The 16,820-nt window shown below is 49.5% G+C and overlaps 5 protein-coding genes across 5 annotated transcripts; 2 read left to right on the top strand and 3 right to left on the bottom strand.

The window, feature by feature from the left end:
• Positions 1-190: 190 nt before the first annotated feature.
• On the top strand, positions 191-3,706 carry POX_g08620 (uncharacterized protein; the record flags this gene model as incomplete). Its single annotated transcript, XM_050117390.1, has 3 exons — positions 191-298; positions 361-3,075; positions 3,152-3,706. The coding sequence occupies 3 exons, from the start codon at positions 191-193 to the stop codon at positions 3,704-3,706; spliced, it is 3,378 nt and encodes a 1,125-aa protein (XP_049965534.1).
• Positions 3,707-3,990: 284 nt separating this feature from the next.
• POX_g08619 (uncharacterized protein) lies at positions 3,991-5,017 on the bottom strand (the record flags this gene model as incomplete). Its single annotated transcript, XM_050117389.1, has 2 exons — positions 3,991-4,366; positions 4,506-5,017. 2 exons carry the CDS (start codon positions 5,015-5,017, stop codon positions 3,991-3,993), a joined length of 888 nt encoding a protein of 295 aa, XP_049965533.1.
• An 803-nt stretch (positions 5,018-5,820) lies between these two features.
• On the bottom strand, positions 5,821-6,626 carry POX_g08618 (ADP-ribose glycohydrolase MACROD2; the record flags this gene model as incomplete). The annotated part of the gene is made up of 2 exons (XM_050117388.1): positions 5,821-5,926; positions 5,995-6,626. 2 exons carry the CDS (start codon positions 6,624-6,626, stop codon positions 5,821-5,823), a joined length of 738 nt encoding a protein of 245 aa, XP_049965532.1.
• Positions 6,627-10,828: 4,202 nt separating this feature from the next.
• POX_g08617 (uncharacterized protein) lies at positions 10,829-11,786 on the bottom strand (the record flags this gene model as incomplete). Its single annotated transcript, XM_050117387.1, has 2 exons — positions 10,829-11,277; positions 11,663-11,786. The coding sequence occupies 2 exons, from the start codon at positions 11,784-11,786 to the stop codon at positions 10,829-10,831; spliced, it is 573 nt and encodes a 190-aa protein (XP_049965531.1).
• A 1,225-nt stretch (positions 11,787-13,011) lies between these two features.
• On the top strand, positions 13,012-16,430 carry POX_g08615 (uncharacterized protein; the record flags this gene model as incomplete). The annotated part of the gene is made up of 10 exons (XM_050117386.1): positions 13,012-13,205; positions 13,575-13,809; positions 13,864-13,974; positions 14,031-14,190; positions 14,279-14,370; positions 14,837-15,678; positions 15,723-15,813; positions 15,950-16,180; positions 16,239-16,274; positions 16,329-16,430. The coding sequence occupies 10 exons, from the start codon at positions 13,012-13,014 to the stop codon at positions 16,428-16,430; spliced, it is 2,094 nt and encodes a 697-aa protein (XP_049965530.1).
• Positions 16,431-16,820: the final 390 nt, after the last annotated feature.

The following is a 16,820-nucleotide window of genomic DNA, read 5'->3' as shown; positions in this document are numbered from 1 at the left end:
CACTGGATCGATCGTCGGGATTGAGCATTCGCATTGAATTGGACAGTGCCTGGAGTCGATCCGAACACGGACCATCCTCAATCTTGACCCAGTGTTCCGACTCTGCGTGTGTCCTTGCGTCTCGATATTCATCACTCTGCCACTCATGCTCAGCGAGGATCACTCGTGGTAGGCATCTGACCTCGATGCCATGACTCCCCAGGTCCAATCCAACGAGACTGGCTCGCAGTGCCCAGGCGCGATGGACGAGGGGCAATATCAGGGGCTGCGGAGAGGATCATATACGGAGCAGCAATTGGTAGGTCTTTAGTGGCACGATATAAGCAAAAGAACATTGGTTGATGAAAAATCTCGTCCCAGCGCCATGCATCTGCCCATCATCTCCATATGACCAGCCGACGCTTCTTCGTTGGACCGATTCCAGAGGGATGGATCAATGGCCATCGAAAATCATGGCACCATGCTCGCTTACGATTCAAGAATTACTCGTCGAAGTCGCTCTCCTTTTCCATCGATCCTGTGGCTGCCCACTATAATCAGGAGGAAATCCACGACCCGGAACATATGGACAATCAACCGGCTCAAGAAGCCATCATTACGCTGAGCGATTCACCTGATCGATCAGGCACAGAGGATGATAGCGCAGCGGAATCAGTCGAATATGATGAAGACAGCCCCGGGGAGTTGCGTACCCTGTCTCACCCCACGGCGGAAAACGAAGTGATCGAGATGCAACCCGAGGACGAGGATCTATCCGGAGAATCAAATGCTACTGCTCGCCCTACACCGGAGAACGAAAGTGCGAGTACGCGTCTTGAAGGCGGGTGCCCATCCGAAGAAGATTCCGATGCAACTCCACGGGCGAGTGCCCAGATTCGCAGCGGTGAGTCTGAGGCTTCGAGTGACGGTGATAATGCGAGCGACGATGGTAAAACAGCCTCGTCGTACGTGACCGCGAGGGAAGAAGTCGCAAGCAGCATTGGTACGGGCCAGACCTCCTCCACTATTCAGCCTTCGAGACCATCGCTGGGAAATCGAGAGAGGTCACAAAGGTCGCAGCATTTGACTATCGTCGAGGATAGGCACGGCAGTCCCCTCACTTCGAGTCCTTCTGCGGCTCCAAGCGAAGCTGACTCTACAACTAGACTGCTCAAGCCCAGGCCTCAATACCAAAGATCAAAAAGTAAAGCATCTGCTGCGTCTGGAAAGACTTTGGATCGACAGGAGCCGCAAAATGAGGACGATGTGGGACAGGAAAGCTCCATTTATGAACGAGCAAGGCACCGGAAAATCACCAAGAAAATCGCCCGATTCAACTTGGACGATAATGTTTTGGATAAGCAGCAAAGATTGCGTTCCCGAATTACTCGAACCCACGGCGCGATCTCTGCGAACCGTCCGCGTCGGCGCAAAGTGCAAGATGGGGAGATCATCAAGGCAGAGAAGATGCTCGTCCTGGTCGAGGAGACGCTCCAAGACACCTTGCCGCAAGACTATCAGGAGAATGACTCTTTACGGATGGAATCTCGGACCGTGGAAAGATGGAAAGAATTTCTTGTCGTTTGTCGGAAAGGATCCACCGACGAGAGCCCCTTCGTTCTGCAAATGTACCGCACTCGTGTGATTCCAGATGCTCAAAGCCCGAGCAGCAAATCCAAACCTTACTGGAATGTGCGCCTGAATAAGAAGACTACGAAAGTGAACCTCTATTCAGCTCTCGACAAAACTATCGTGATATGGCATCCCCGCAAGCGTGGCAACCGAATATTTATCATCCGTCCAAAGTCTGCAGCTCATGCCACGGAATGGTATACGTTGATCCGACAGATTCTTGGATGGCGGCGCCCGAGCATGCTTCCAATTAGCGTGCCTGATCTGGGTGTTTCCCTCATCTTCAATAACCCATTCGGCCAACTTGAAGAACGGCTCGGCTTGAAGAATGATGGCGGCCAGCACACGACGGTACTAGGTCGGGCTGCGGCACACGAGGGCTTTGTAGCCTCGGCTATTGTCAAAGGCTGCATAGAGATTTTGAAAGATTGCCCGGAATGGTCTGAGGTCCTGAGTTCTTGGTCAAAGACGCAAAAGATGGGTCTTGCTTGGAGGAGATACGACCGCCTTGAATGGATTCACGGGGCACAGGAAGAGAACATGTATGGAACGATGGCGATGCAGTCCGCACATGAACTCGAGCTACGACCACGATATCATTATCCCACAGCTACCAAGAAGGGACTTGCCAAAGAAGTGGAACCTCCTCCTATCGAAGGCTTCCTCATCCGACTGACCTCCCAGAAAGGCTTACATCAACGGATGAACAAGATGTTTTTCAAAAGACTATATTTCTATTCACATGATCACTTCTTGTTTTTCTGCCGGCCAGCGAGGGCAATGCCGCCTGGACCGCCAAAGTTACAGTTCATGGAAGGTTCGGATATGCCAACTACGCGCCAGATCATGGATCGAATGCCAATGTGGTGGGACGTTGAGCCCTTTCCTCTAGAGGACGGGGAAATTTCCTGGCTCAAGAGTGGCAACCCGGATTTTGTTCGGCATCATGACGAAGAGGCGTTTGCCCAGTATCGGAGAAATGTGCACAATATTGGACAAGCCGAAGGATATCTTGATCTCTGCAAAGTGACCAAAATTCGCAACATGTGTTATGGCAGCTCTCCCGCCGATCCCAATATCTCTGAAGGGCCTTCGGTAGACTTTCATCCAGAGCCCAACGACAATCGTCAAGAGGACGGTGCGACCAAGGAGTTCGAGACCGATCGGATTTTCGAAATGGTTCTCGAGAACGGACTTGTTATTCGCCTCCAGGCTTTTGACAAAGCTACGAGAGATCAGTGGGTCAGGGGAATGGATGCATTGGTGAAATACTGGAAGATGCGCTGTTTTGACGATGCCGCTGAACTTCACTCTGTGCGTCAGAGAAATCTGAAAATTCTCGAGATTGATGAAGAGCTGGAGTCAATCGTGGGGCAGTTTGCACAGAAATGGGAACTGAAGAAGGCCGAGGCATCGCCACACTTACATAACATGTGTGCGCTGGCTGGTTGTCGGCCGATCAAGGTAAGACAGGCATTGGGCTTCGTGCACAGCTTCCGATAGAATACTTGGTGCTAATGATTCAATTCTCTGCATTCAGATGGCTGGTCAGCTCTATCGCAAGCCCCGCCGCCATGCGACATTTGCCAAATGCCAGGTTGTCCTTACAGCAGGTAAACTAGTCATCTTTCGGAGCACACTTCGCCAGCGGAGTGGTACAGAAGTCCCCCACATTCATCAAGACCATGATTCCACCATTGACCTGAGCGATTGTTACATTTACTCTGGACTTGCGACTGAAGCCGATTTGCTCTACGCCAACCAAACATTTGACAGCAACAATCCGGGCGTGCATGCTCTCCCGCGAGTGTACCTTGCGTCAGACACATTCACAAGCCAGGACGAAGACACGGCAATTACCTTCGTAATTTGGCAGCCTCTACGAAAGAGCTTCTTCCGCACCGAGCATAAAGCTACCCAGGGCAAAGTGACGAGATCCCTGCGACATGTGTCAACACTGGGCAAGCTTGGCCGAACGATTGTCTTCAAAGCCCGTAGCCGTGTGGAGAGAGACCGTTGGGTCTTGAGCATTTCGTCGGAGATTGACCGGCTGCAGGAAGAGATGCCGGAGGAAATGCGCATTATCTCTACTTAAGATTCACCTCGTGTCAAGAGAGTTACCCTTCGACCCGCTGCCAATTACTGCACAACCTTTTTTCACGGAAACGCATACGAATAAGGTGGATCATACCAGGGACATATCTCAGTGATGGGGGTTTATTTTTTTCTTGTAAATACTTATACCGTGACGAGTGAATATTAATGTAAATATACAATGTCCTCCCAAAGAACATCTTCGGGCATATTGCTTGGACAGTTCTCCTGGAAGTCTCTTTTTCAGATGGAGACAACTCCGGGTATCTTTGGGCTCGCAGGCCTTTACCACTCAGGGGGTCGTTCCAACTTGACGGCGTCCTTTAGTACGCGATTCCGCATACTCTGGCGATAATTCGGGCCCAATCGACCATTTGGCCCGGCATCATCCACGTCGCCAGATTCCCAGCTTTTCCAATCTAGCCAGCGCATGCGTGGGCCCAGCACCGCAACAACCACACCCTCAATCAAACTAATGGATATCGGACCGTAAGTATTGCTGTCCATCGAGCGGTGCGGATCCGCCGCATCACCTTCCACCCAAATATGATTCCAGGGGACGAGGTACGAGTCGTTCTCGGGGAAGTCGCGATGGGTGACACGGTCACCGGGAAGACCAACGATGCGCTTCACAGCTAAGCGGAATGGATTGGCAGGTGATCTGTACATGATGTTGAAGAAGCACATTGTTAGCTTCGAATAGCACGAATTGCACTGCGGACGCTCACGCAACAGCGATTAACTTTGCGAGCGGATCGTCGCTTCACGAGATCGATAACAAGGCAAGGGAAGCACCGTACCTAAATATTACCACCATTCCTCTCTCTATTCTTCGGCCATCTTTCCATGGTATCCATTGATGCTTGGACCATAGCTTTACAAGCACCGTATCGGCCCGAGTATGCATCAGGTCATAATCCTCGTTCAGGTACGGCGTCATTGACGGACCGTTGACTTTCACTAATCGGAACACATTTTCGTGGATGAAAAGGCCGATCGGGATAGCTGGCAACATGAGTACAAAGGTTCGGAATGATAATTGGATCGGTTGAGGGAGGCTTCTGCAGCGCTGGCGGAAGCTGGCGAAAGCATCGCGAAGATGTGGAAAAAGCCGCCTGCGCGCGAGGCTCGGACCGTATGCTCCTGATGCTCCTGAGGGATAAACTGGATATGGCTGAGGCGCTAGCTGTGGAGGAGCAGCAGATTGCTTTGGTAGAGGTTTCCCATTGCGAAAATCGACTTTGGCCGCGGGGGGGTGATTGATCGCGCGCAGCTTCGATACCTTGGGGAATATGCGGCTCGGCGGTGGCATGTTTTCGACGAGAACAATAAAATGGATGGGCGACAAAAGGGTTTTGCTCGGTGTGAAAGGAACTGAAAGAGTTCACAATTTACTGAATTCGCAGTTCATGGCTCACAGTTCATGCGACTCGGTTGACTCCAGGGACCATGTGCAGATTGCTTCGTGGGATGATCTTCGTGCTTGGTTTGCGGTGGTTCCTCGCTGGTTAAACTTACGGGAAATCGGAGAAGTGGAGAGCGGGATCGATGTGTGTTTGCATCGTTTGTCGCGAGGTGATCGTGGAAGAGCCCGCATATCAACTGTATTGTTTTCCACGTTCTCAATGTTCAATTATGAAATTCATAAACCTCGGAAGAAACGAGAAGAGTGACACCGTGTATATCAAGTGCCAAAAGACTGGGTCTTCAAGGGGAAAAGTCTTGAGCAATATTGGGGAACAAAGAGGACGTCCGGCTACATGAACCGTCGCAGAAGTGCCCTGCTCACCAAGACCTCTTGCCCTTCAAAGGCCGGGGGCTGAACGTGAAAGTCTCATGCCTGCTCCCTTGCCATGGAAGCGAGCTGTCAAGATCTAATTTAAGAGCCTGTGATCACTTGCAGAAAGAGATGAGTTGAACTTGACCGTCCTCCACCAGGTCCGAGTTCATCCGGTCTTTTTGTCAGAACTGCTGCTTTGTTGGCTCGCAATGTCTACCCTCGATATTGAACTTTTTCACTGGAATGGAATGGAATTTCTTGATCTTGATCGTTTAGGTAATTTGGTACCATGGTTGTCACTATCGCTAAGCTTTGGAGCTCTTGGAGTACCTGCATCAAATGCCCTGCTCCATGACGTCTGGTTCAGCCGCTTCGACTGTATCAGAGTCTTCGGAGTCGGAGCTGAGAGAGACATCCGTCTCGGTGGGCGGGAAAATTGACCTGTAAAGATAAATCAGCTCTTAAGTCCCGGTAAATGGGCCACGATGATGGGTTTTTGGAACACTGACGGGATGATTCGCTCATATGTCATCTGATCTTTCTCTTGGAAGTTGCAGAAGATGACACGCTCCAGCTTGTGGCTGTTCTCCGGCCGCTCCAGGAAATTTCGCACCTCATCACTGGCTGCGGCTGCGGCTTTCTTGCCTGGATAACCATACACGCCGGTGCTGATGGCAGAGAAAGCGATTGACTTCATATTATTCTCCACGGCCACTTCGAGGCTACGGCGATAGCATGAGCGAAGCAATTGTTCGGAACGCTCACGATCCTTGCGTCGCTCAGCATTGTAGATCGGACCGACGGTGTGGATGACTTTTTCACAGGGCAAGTTGTATGCAGAAGTGATCTTTGCATCACCGGTTGCACAGCCGTTCAAAGTAGCACATTCTTTGACGAGCTCATTCCCGGCAGCACGATGGATGGCACCATCAACACCACCACCACCCAACAGAGAGCGATTGGCAGCATTGACAATGCAATCCACTTTGAGTTTAGTGATGTCTGAGCACACCAGTGAGACAGTATCGTTCAGAGATTGCACCGGCATTCGCTCCGAGTCCACTTTTGCCAGGAATCCTGACCGGTAGAGAGCCGACACTGTCGGAATGTCGGACATTGCGAGAACCATGGATCGGGCCATATCGCCGGTAGAATGCAGATCACCCAGTGAGACCTCAAGGGGTCTAGTGCAGCGATTGAAAGGCTGAATATAGACCTAATTATTAGTGAATATGTTCAATACTCGATTCTTCCTGTTTTTGCCTCCAGTGACGTCTTACCTGGGAGGAGTCACGTGGGCAACAAAAGTCGAACGGTCGCTTTTTTTTCAACTTTCAGGTGGTCTTGTCTGATCGTGTGAACGTTTACGATGACAAGTTCGTTTTCTTCCGAATGCGGAAATCTTGACTCGTGGGGTGGAGTGGGCTTCTGACTATCGTGAAACCTTCACAAGCCAATGCCGAGAAGTAAAGCGCCGTCGAGAAATGCATATAAGGTGACCTTTGGTAGGAGTTCCCGACTCTGTCAAGGCTTTCATTCAGCACCACCGCCGAGAAAGCTTTAGATCTTATCAAGGATGGGGCTTTGTCCTCTCATGATATATGATAATGAGTTCAGACGAGTACAGATTTTCAACAATGATCCAATATCCGGGCTACCTCCAGACCGTGACAGACTTTTCATCCAGATCAGATAAAAGTTCCTGCGCACTTGTGCCTCATGTAGTAAACCCGACCGGCGCCTTCAGTATCGTACTCGACATCACAAAACCTCAAGGGTCTTACACGAAAATGTGTTGAGTTCTTTTCAGCCTCTGGGGGGGGGAAAGAAGTTTTGTTTCTCAGAGCCACTGGGAAAAGCCATGGGCCACGATCCAAAGCTCTGCACCATATGCATGATGATGATTGAGCCACCGCATTATCAACTTACTCAGAGCCAAGGCTCAGACACAGGCTGTTTTGCCCTGACAGCGAGGAAGCAGTGATCAAGATACCAGAAGCAGGAAATAGACTAAGCTATTCGACATGATCCATGCCGAATGACTCGATCGGGCTGCAGCTCCATACGGCAAGCTGCATTGCAGATATCAGTTCCACGCAGCCAAAGGTCACAATTTCAATCAGGTCTCCGTGGGCCCGGAGTGGTTCATTCCCTAGATTCTGAAAAGCCGGCCGTCATCTGTGGTGAGACTAGTGACTATCTCTTCTTCTGTCACGATAGTGTAGCCTCAACGGCCGACTCGTCTGGTCCACCGCCACACAATTCTCCTCGCACCTTCCTTTCATCAGGTCAAGGAGTCAAGAGTGACTACTGAAAATCATCCTGCATCCAACGCGAGTGCTAATCCAGAATCACCAACCAGTGTTATCTGAAACACCAAAGTCCTCGGACGGGAGAGTAGTGTGCGCAGCAGGAGGTGGAAAGATCGATTGGACTTGAGGAGTCTGGCGATCCCAGTGTGAGCCTGAGTTGGACTTCTACGTGAAATACTATTCCAGGGGAGCAAGGATCGAGTGTTGTATTTATATCACAAGATCGCTAAGTGAGATAGACATGGCAGCGACTAGCCAATCGATGATCTTATCAGCGGGCTTGACTGACTTTCTCTTCTTCATTGAGAGTCAAGATCACTCATGGTCTCACTAGCGAAAGGATCGATCGGCTGTTGTGGCACTTGCTATGAAAAACTTCCTACAGAGAACGCTCAATATCTCACCTGATAGAGAAGTGACCCCAGACATCCGCCTATCCTATTCACGACACTCCGCAAGTCAGGCCCATCGGTCTGTGGGTACTCAATGAGTAACATGGCAGCTGTAGACTGGGAATGGAGATAGATGCCCTTTCTGTTTCAATCGAGGGCAGATGGCGGACTTTGCACTGTAAATTATCTTGACAAGTTCTTTTTCCTTCTCCTAGTCTGGACCATCTCTGCCGGAGAATTGCCCAAATAATCGTACTGATCATGGGGTAAACTCGTCCCATCGTCGAGAGCTGGCCTACTTTTATCAACCATAGCATCTTCACGTGGTGTTCAAAGAGTCAATGTGCAGCAAACCTTGAACTATTTGAATTGCAAGAATTTCGCTTTTTGCATTACTACGTAGACTCTTTAAAGCTAACCTTTCTCACTTCAGATAATTTCCTGCAACATTTCAATTTCAAAGCCCGGTATGTTAGGGTATGCTCTCTAGGTGCGATATAATTCCATGAGTATTTTGCACAACGTCCATGGCTCACGAAAGGATTGTCTTCCAAAAAAATTTAGGATAGGCACGGCTGCCGCTTCCAATTTCATTGAGGATATACATAGGATACATCTCATGAATTCTCATATCAAGCCGATAAATCTCGCAGATCAGTGGCTGTCTTTTAGTTGCAGGCATCCTTTAACCCTTTCAGAAGATGAGGTTCAGCTTGGGTGTAGGTACGGGCGAAGATAGCCAGATTCTGGGTTGAGTATCTTTCTTCGGAGTGGCTCTCAACCTTTCAGCTTATTGCTTCTGTCTGCAACCCAAAGAACCTTGCAAATTAGTATATTTGAAGTAAAAACTAGCGATAGATCAATGCTATGAAAAGACACACGTATTTTCCTGGTGGTGGAATATGGGCTAAGTTTATACCTAAAGTTGACTTGATGCTATATCACGCGGTTCATCACTTACATGGCAGAAAGGCCACATCACGTACAACTTTCCGGATTGAATTCGATTCTTAACTCTATTCTAAGGTAAGTAATTGTATGCAAATTACGCAGATATATTTTTGCAATGACACCTCGGTGACACAGTAGCCTCCAATATCCATATAATGCGGACAAACATCCCCGGTGAAAGTCTGGAGAGCGCATTTTTCAACTCGCTAGGTCTCTACGGAAGATACGATGAGAAGCCTCCAGTCCTACAGTATTACAGGGTGTATTCTAAAGAGCATGGATGAAATACCCTTTCCACCAATTAAAGGGGCAACAACCTCCCTGCTGCCGAAGAGTATCACCTCAACTCCAATATCCAATCATCGTGAGCAGAAGATATTTCACGATGACCGCCGGAGGCCATCATTGCAAGCACTAGAGACAACATGGTACAGTGGAAGGAGCTCTGTTATTGACACGGAAATACATGTCCCTACCCTCATTTAGGGGGCTCGTGTTCAGCGAGTAAATAATACACATTTTCGTAGAGGGCTTTGCTATTACGGGGAGGTTTTCGGGCCCTAATTTTTACCTAGACATGTGCGTGGTTCCCAATGCCGATAGGTATTAGTCCTCTTGTGCTGGAAGTATTTGTTTTTCCGCTGAGCAAGTGAATTCACCGATAGATTCGGAAGAGGCTCTGTACAGTCAATGTCAAAACGGGGGTTTTTTTTCACTTACCTCTTCCACTGCAAGCTAAGAAAGGCTAGGCTTACGAGATTGACTACTAAGAAGGAATTACAAGAAATTTCATTTCACTGACATCTTTCAAGACCCTGCTCCGTTCCGGAGTTTGGGCCCTCGACAACGAAGTTGACCATCAATCGGAAACTGACACCCATATAAGGAAATATATCCACTGCCTATGATGCTGATGTTCAATGTTGAAAAAAAATAAAAATAAACATAATTTCCATATCTGAAGCCTTCTACAATTACCTCAGGGGGGAGAAACTACAATGCAGTGTCCGCAAGGGAGGTTGAGATCTCGATTGCGTAGTCGATGGAGCTCGGAAGTTAGCGGCAAATGGATCAACTCTGAGACAGGCTACTGTTGAGCAGAATGGAAACTCAGACCACGTCGGTAGTAAAGATTGAAATGAAAGAAGGTACATTAGCTGTGCTGAAAGGTAATCTGATTACCATAAAGTGGCTCTGGGATGCATTTGATAGTATCACAGTCATACGAAGTGAATGTCAGCAACAGGCTTTCCGTCTTTATGAAAATGGGCTCACGGCATTTATGTTGCAACAAATGCCGCAACGCCGAGACCGTCTAGAATAACAGAATGAATGGACGTCTCAACTCACTTTCACTCGCTGGAGATGAGATTTGCGGGAATTGACAGTTCTCTCTGGGGAAATTGCTGTAGAGATCAGTCCAGTCAATACTGCTTGAGCGATGCATGAGCACATAGCGAGAGAGGAGAGAGAGAGAGAGAGAGAGAGAGAGAGCAGAAGAGGTGAAGGACAAGTACCATGTACTTCAATTCGTATACACCTGCTATACCGTAAATACAACCCTTCTTGCGTACTGTCGTTGTACGATCATCGGCAATACATGCAGTGCATCACCAGAGTACCAAAAGTGTGGCCGTCGCCACCAAGTCAACCCACATATTTCCAATCCCACCGGCTCCATCGTAAATCTAAGACACGGGATCGTAGTGTAGCGATCGTGCGGCAGCCAGGAATACACGTGGCGACGAAGATAATTGAGCCTTTGCACCGGACCCATGAGCCCGACTGGGGATGGCGGATTCCCTAGCGCAGCGCCGAACTCTGTAGCGGGCCTCGAAGGACGAATCTGAAGCGTAATACACAATCCCAAACTTGACTCGTTGGCCTGCATTCGATCGATTCTCGTACTGCACACAAGAAGACCCAGACACTGGGGCAGGGGCTTCTGGCTCCATCGATCCAGTGGCGGCGGGCTTTCCTCGGGCTGGTGGGATTGCAGTGTGCTCTGTGCAATGCTTGTACGAGTCTATCAAATCACTGGAGTGAATTTCTGCGTTGTCTAGCTGTATGAGGTTTTTCTTCTTTCCATTTTGTGGTACCCAGGGATAGAATAGGTCTACAATATCAAGTAATGGTTCTGTGAAATGAGATCAAGACATTCAGTCAGCGCCGATTCTCTGTCTTTCTCTCTGTATTGGCATCAACGTTGTCGCCAAGATATGCAATAAACTACAAACTCACCACGCAAAAGAAAAAGAGAAAAAAACACTAGAAAAGACAAATAATCGAGGAACATAAACAAAGGATTTAAATGGCCGGTCGGGATTTCTTCCCAAAGTAGATTGTTAGGCAATCGCCGAAGTTGATCACCTCGCACTCTCAATCGAAAATCAATCATCTGCTGTCAGATCCTGTCGAACGAAGTGCCGGTCCGATTCACATGAATTTCCGATGTCTGAGTGCCGTCAAGCGTAACCTGTTTCTATCTAGTCTCCCGATCCGCTGTGGCCACCAGGTGCTACCCTGCATTTGGATCATCTCCGGGAGTTCGGAATTGACCCTCGAGAGAGTCGAATTCAGACAAGCAGGATAGAGGCGCCCTGAGTGAAGTGGGTCAACGGACTCATTCGCTTCTTTGGGCTCCATTGTTTTAAGATGGCGTGGGGCTGGGGGCAAACGGCGCATCCACGCCCAAGTTCTCCGGGACCTTGAAACAGATCTGGGATGGCTGGCAACGTGGATTGAGCTGCTCAGCTCCACGCGCCGATCGAAGCGGTCAACGACCGAGTGTGGGTCCAACGACGTTGGAACGGTCCGCGTAACCATCGCAGGTCAGGTTTTCATGATCGGGAAAACACGACTCATGAGATGTGGTTGATTCGCCGGCGTCGATGCCCACCGTCGGTTCCTCACTGGCGGTATCTGCCCGGGGCCAGAGAGGGTCTCAGACGACCCAGTCCACTGGGAATTAGGAGATGAGACACTCCACAGACAACGGTCATCACGGTCCACGCCAAGGATATGCATGAGTCGTGCGCAGGAAACCGTCGAGTCCACGTTCCGAAAGGGCGGTGGCTACGCGCCATCGACCCGGGGCAGATGCTTGATTGGGGAGAACTGGAGAGGGTCGGGAATAGGAGAACAAATGTTCGCCAGAAATGACGAGGAGTCTCCGGGTTTGTGATTTGCCCAGAACCTCGAATAAAGCTTCCCACGCGCTAGTTTGTACCAACGGATTGGATGTGGAGCAGAGGTGCTCAGAGTGTGCATGTGCAACGTAGCTATCTATCACCGTTGTGTTAGTGGAAGACATTTTGGCTGTATTTCGTCAAAAAGGTAGATTTGGATCTAATTTGGCATGGTGTTTTCTCGAATTGAAATTCCACCAGTGAGCTTTCTGTGCACACGGGGGTTTCCCTAATCGGTGCACTGAAGCTGCGGATGGGTACTTGTTAAGCGTAAGATGAACGGAACTTGACCCGTTCAGATAGAGCTAAAAACCCCAGCCATCAATCTCGATTTTTGTAAAGAACAAATGTGATGAATTATCTTTCGTCGATCCATCCGGATGAGATCTCGTGGCTCTTGAGATTGGTTACGTATTGTGATGTTATACACATATTAATATTTCCCGCTGAGATTTTCAGTAGCATCTGTGCCAAGTTCACGGGTCGTTTGTGTAAGATTCATGGGATACTTAGATAAACTCGTATATGCCTAGTATCTACAACTCGGGCACGAGCTACCGCAAAGACTCTGCCGTCTATAAGTTGCTCGGCAGCGATGGATCGATCCCGACGAGCACAAGTAGTACCGCAGCATCGTCAGCTCCTTGTTCTCCCAGAAGACGACTGACGACCTTGCCCCGATAATGGCGACGCTGTTGAACAAGTCGGCCGAGTCGATGGCACGTCAGGCCAGCGATGGCAACCTTTCCGTCATCCAACGCGTCTACCGGTCAGTCGCGGCAAAACACCGCATTCCTGGCTGGACTGAAACCCCGTTGACCCACTGGATCCTCACAGGCAGATATGGTGTCGTACCTGCTGTTCAATCGGCCGCTGGGTTTGATCGACTGATGCGGATCATTACCACTCCTTCATGTTGAGCATTGACAGGTTTACTAGAATAACCTGGCCCAGTAAGTTAACAACTTCTGTGCCACACGGGAGAGGTCGCTAAGTCCAATCACACAGGATTCTACTACCCGATCTTAAGCTGAAGCATTGAATCATTTCCTACCTTTGTGATGGAGATACTTCAACCGGGACTGAGGAGTTTGCAGGAGGTCGATCCTCGCATTCTCGCTGAATCTGATACCATCAGACTTTCTAGCTCCTTAAAACATGGCTAGATGAGCGTCTAGCAGCACACAATGCGGGAAAGCCCGTCGAGGGCCGCGATACCTACTTCGACCTGATCATTGAAGCAAAGCATTGAAGCAAAGCGCAAGACCGGCGAGCTGCTTCGCCAGGATCAACTTTTCGACGATATCCTGAATGACTTGGTGGCCGGTATGGAGGCGACCAGTTACGTGCTCTCCTTCGGAACATACTTCCTGCTTAACAATCCCGATGTAAAGGCGAAGCTGGAAGCAGAGCTGCGGGAAGTGAGTCCTTTCATTCGCGAGGAATTTAACCATCGCAAGATCATGACGTTACCTTATCTGGTACGTTTCCTAGCCAGGATTCATTTTTTTCAATCACAGTCTGACTTCTTCCAGACGGCGGTGACGAAAGAGTGTCTCCGGTTGAGTAACCCCGTGCCGGGTTTCCTTCCCAGGGTCGTTCCCAAGAGTGGAGTGAATATCGGCGGTCACCATATTCCCGGTGGGGTACGTAACATACGTTCCGTTAATGGAGGACGAAATCCTAATATGAGGTCGAATAGACTCAGATATCGATGATCCACCCCGTTGTCGAATTGAACGAAGAGATTTCCCAAGCCCACACGAATTCATCCCCGAGCGCTAGCTGGACGACAATGGCCGCACACTGGACCAGTGGGGGATTGCATTCAGCGAGGGGAGAAGGTAATGCATCGGCAAGAAGTATGTATTCTCCAATTTCCCAGTGAACTTTGAAGCTAGGCAGGGTGTTCTAGTGTGGCGTATATGATGCTGTATACGTCCCTCGCAGTGTTCTTTTCCCGGTGGGAGATGGAGCTCTACGAGACGGCAGCGGCAGATATGGAGATTATTCACCAATTTGCGCCAATCATCCAGGGCGCAGTGAATGTGAAGATTATCGAGGATTGCTGGAGCAATTAGCTCGAAGGAACAGTCACCACATAAGAGGGAAAGGAAAAGGATGCTCATTCTCTATTGTGCTTGTCATGTTGTATTGTGTCTGTCTTCGGAAATATTGGAAATTTGCAATTGCAATTTACTAGTTGTCAATCACCCATGCAATCGACATCCGCATCGCCCCGTGTTTACTTTCCAGGTACAGGACAGAGCAGGACTAAGACCGGTAGATTTGCGAAATCTTGCCTGTCTGCCAAGAAGAACTGTATATCGTATTCTGCATATGTAGATGGACCAGCGGCGTAATTCTTCCAAATTTGGCTGATTTCACGCACATCGGCAGTCTCAAATGCACCATGCAGATGTTATTTGGGATCGAGTTAGCTCCAGCTGGAACTCGTAGAAGCCAGAGCATATCTCGTCAGGTCAGCCGGGTTTCCAATCTTCATAGAACATCCGCGGATTCCGCGATAGCCAGAGAGGCACTGGAAATGGCTGTGCTGTCAGTTCGCGAGAGAGAGGCTCGGTCGAGGTGGCCAAACGCCTTCTCTGTCAGGTTCTGAACGAAGGTTTGGTCAGCGGGCTCAATCGACTGGGCTATGCAAGGGAAGGCCCGCCTCCAGTTGAATCCAAAGACCTGCCCAATTTTCTCACGCCAAAATTGGCCTTTGTGTCCGTCCTACGAGCAGAAGTCTCCCTCGCAGGCCCATTCGAGGAATTGCTGCAGCCTCTTCTAGCGCAATTGGAAGTCCCTTTTCCCGAGAGCGATGACAGGGTCATTGTCCCCTGTCTCCGTCTCCAACTGCCCTGTGTCTTCCAACACTTCCCTAGCGCCGTCGTGGTGAAGACAGTTTCCGGCTGTGCAGACACGCAAGCGTCGATGCGCACACTCGCCGTGCGTTCATATTTCAACTTCCCTTACCATATCAAATCGTCTATTGCCTGCCAGATCACTTCAGATGTACGGGCGATCCGCCCCTGTCAGACCGTCGGCGGCCAGCTGGTCGGGAAACAGCTGTACAAATTCTTCCCGTCGGATCTATGGTGGTTCAATGAGGTCGCTTCTGTATCGGGGAGCCAGGTGGCGCAGGGACACTCGCAAGCAAATGAAGACAAAGCGCGTCATATCGGCTGCATACTACGTGAGGACTTGGAGGCTCGAGCAAACGCGAACAATGAGGCGCTAATCATCGCGGGGTCGCTGGCTCAGCAGCCTGCGAACGATCCTCGGACGCATGCGGAGATTGTCCTTGGTCTTGAATCTGTCGAGCAGAAACAAGAGTGGCTCAGAGAGTTTCCTTAGAATGCGATGGAAAAGGCGACTAATATCTGTCTAGGTATGTGGCGGGCTTTTTGCGCGCTGCCCTCCTCCCGCTGGTGCAGTATGGCATCGGGATGGAAGCCCATGGTCAAAACACCCTGGTTCGTGTGTGTCGCCAGACAAAAAAAAATCACTGGCTTCGTTGTTCGAGACTTCGAAGACATCAAGGTGCATTTGCCCACACTTGAGAATCTTGGCATAAAGGTGTGCATGACCTCTCCAGGCTGCACGAAAGATCTGTAGAGCATCTGGAGTAAGATTCATCATGCCATCTTCCAGAATCACCTGGGCAATCTGGTCTACGCACTCGGTCTGGACCGCCATGATGGATGGATGATCATCCGGGACGAGGTTACTGCTGCGCTGAATCCGGACATTGATCCGCGGGCCAGGGAGTTGTACGACTTTATTCTTCAGGAAACGATGCCGTTTAAGTGCTTTTTGAGGATGCGGATGGATGAGCACTTTAATAATGTGAGATTTTCCAGGATTTTGGTATGATCGTGCCGACTTTTTTTTTTCCTTTGTGCAGTATGATGGCGATGAACAGGATACACCGAGCGCCAGGGTAGGCGTTCCATTATGTCTAATGTCAAATCATTGCTGACGGTTCGTTGAATAGCGTGACGAGAGACCACTGCCTAATGCGCTTCTCGTGGGTTCTGATAAATGGGAGAAGATCTTGGATGATCAAGCACAGCAAATATCCAAGACTTGGAGATGATTGGACGCGGCACCTGTCTAGCCACTAATTTTCCATTCAGCACAATTTCTTCCAGTCTCTTCTTTCTTATCCCTTTGTATCCACCCCGTTTGCAAAGTCATCCCAAATTATAAAAAAAACAAAACTTGAAATACGCGTTATCCAAGCTTGCGAAGCCGCCCGAGCCGGAAAAAAAAGGCATAGTTGACTTGGGAAATTGCTGATGATTAATGTGGTGACAGTAGAAATTGAAACAGCGTCAAAGATAGCCTCTTTCGGCGTCGAATTTACCGTTCCCTAGCGTTGTGATGTAAACCTGAAAGCAGATGCACTTGAGGTGGAAATAAATGTACCCAACCGACTTGAACCACAACATTGACTAGTACACAGTTAACGATACACACTCCACTG

This window comes from Penicillium oxalicum, chromosome VII (assembly GCF_001723175.1).
Source record: "Penicillium oxalicum strain HP7-1 chromosome VII, whole genome shotgun sequence".
Lineage (NCBI taxonomy): Eukaryota > Fungi > Ascomycota > Eurotiomycetes > Eurotiales > Aspergillaceae > Penicillium > Penicillium oxalicum.
Note: the sequence above shows the minus strand (reverse complement) of the source record. Positions and strands in the feature narration are given on the sequence as shown.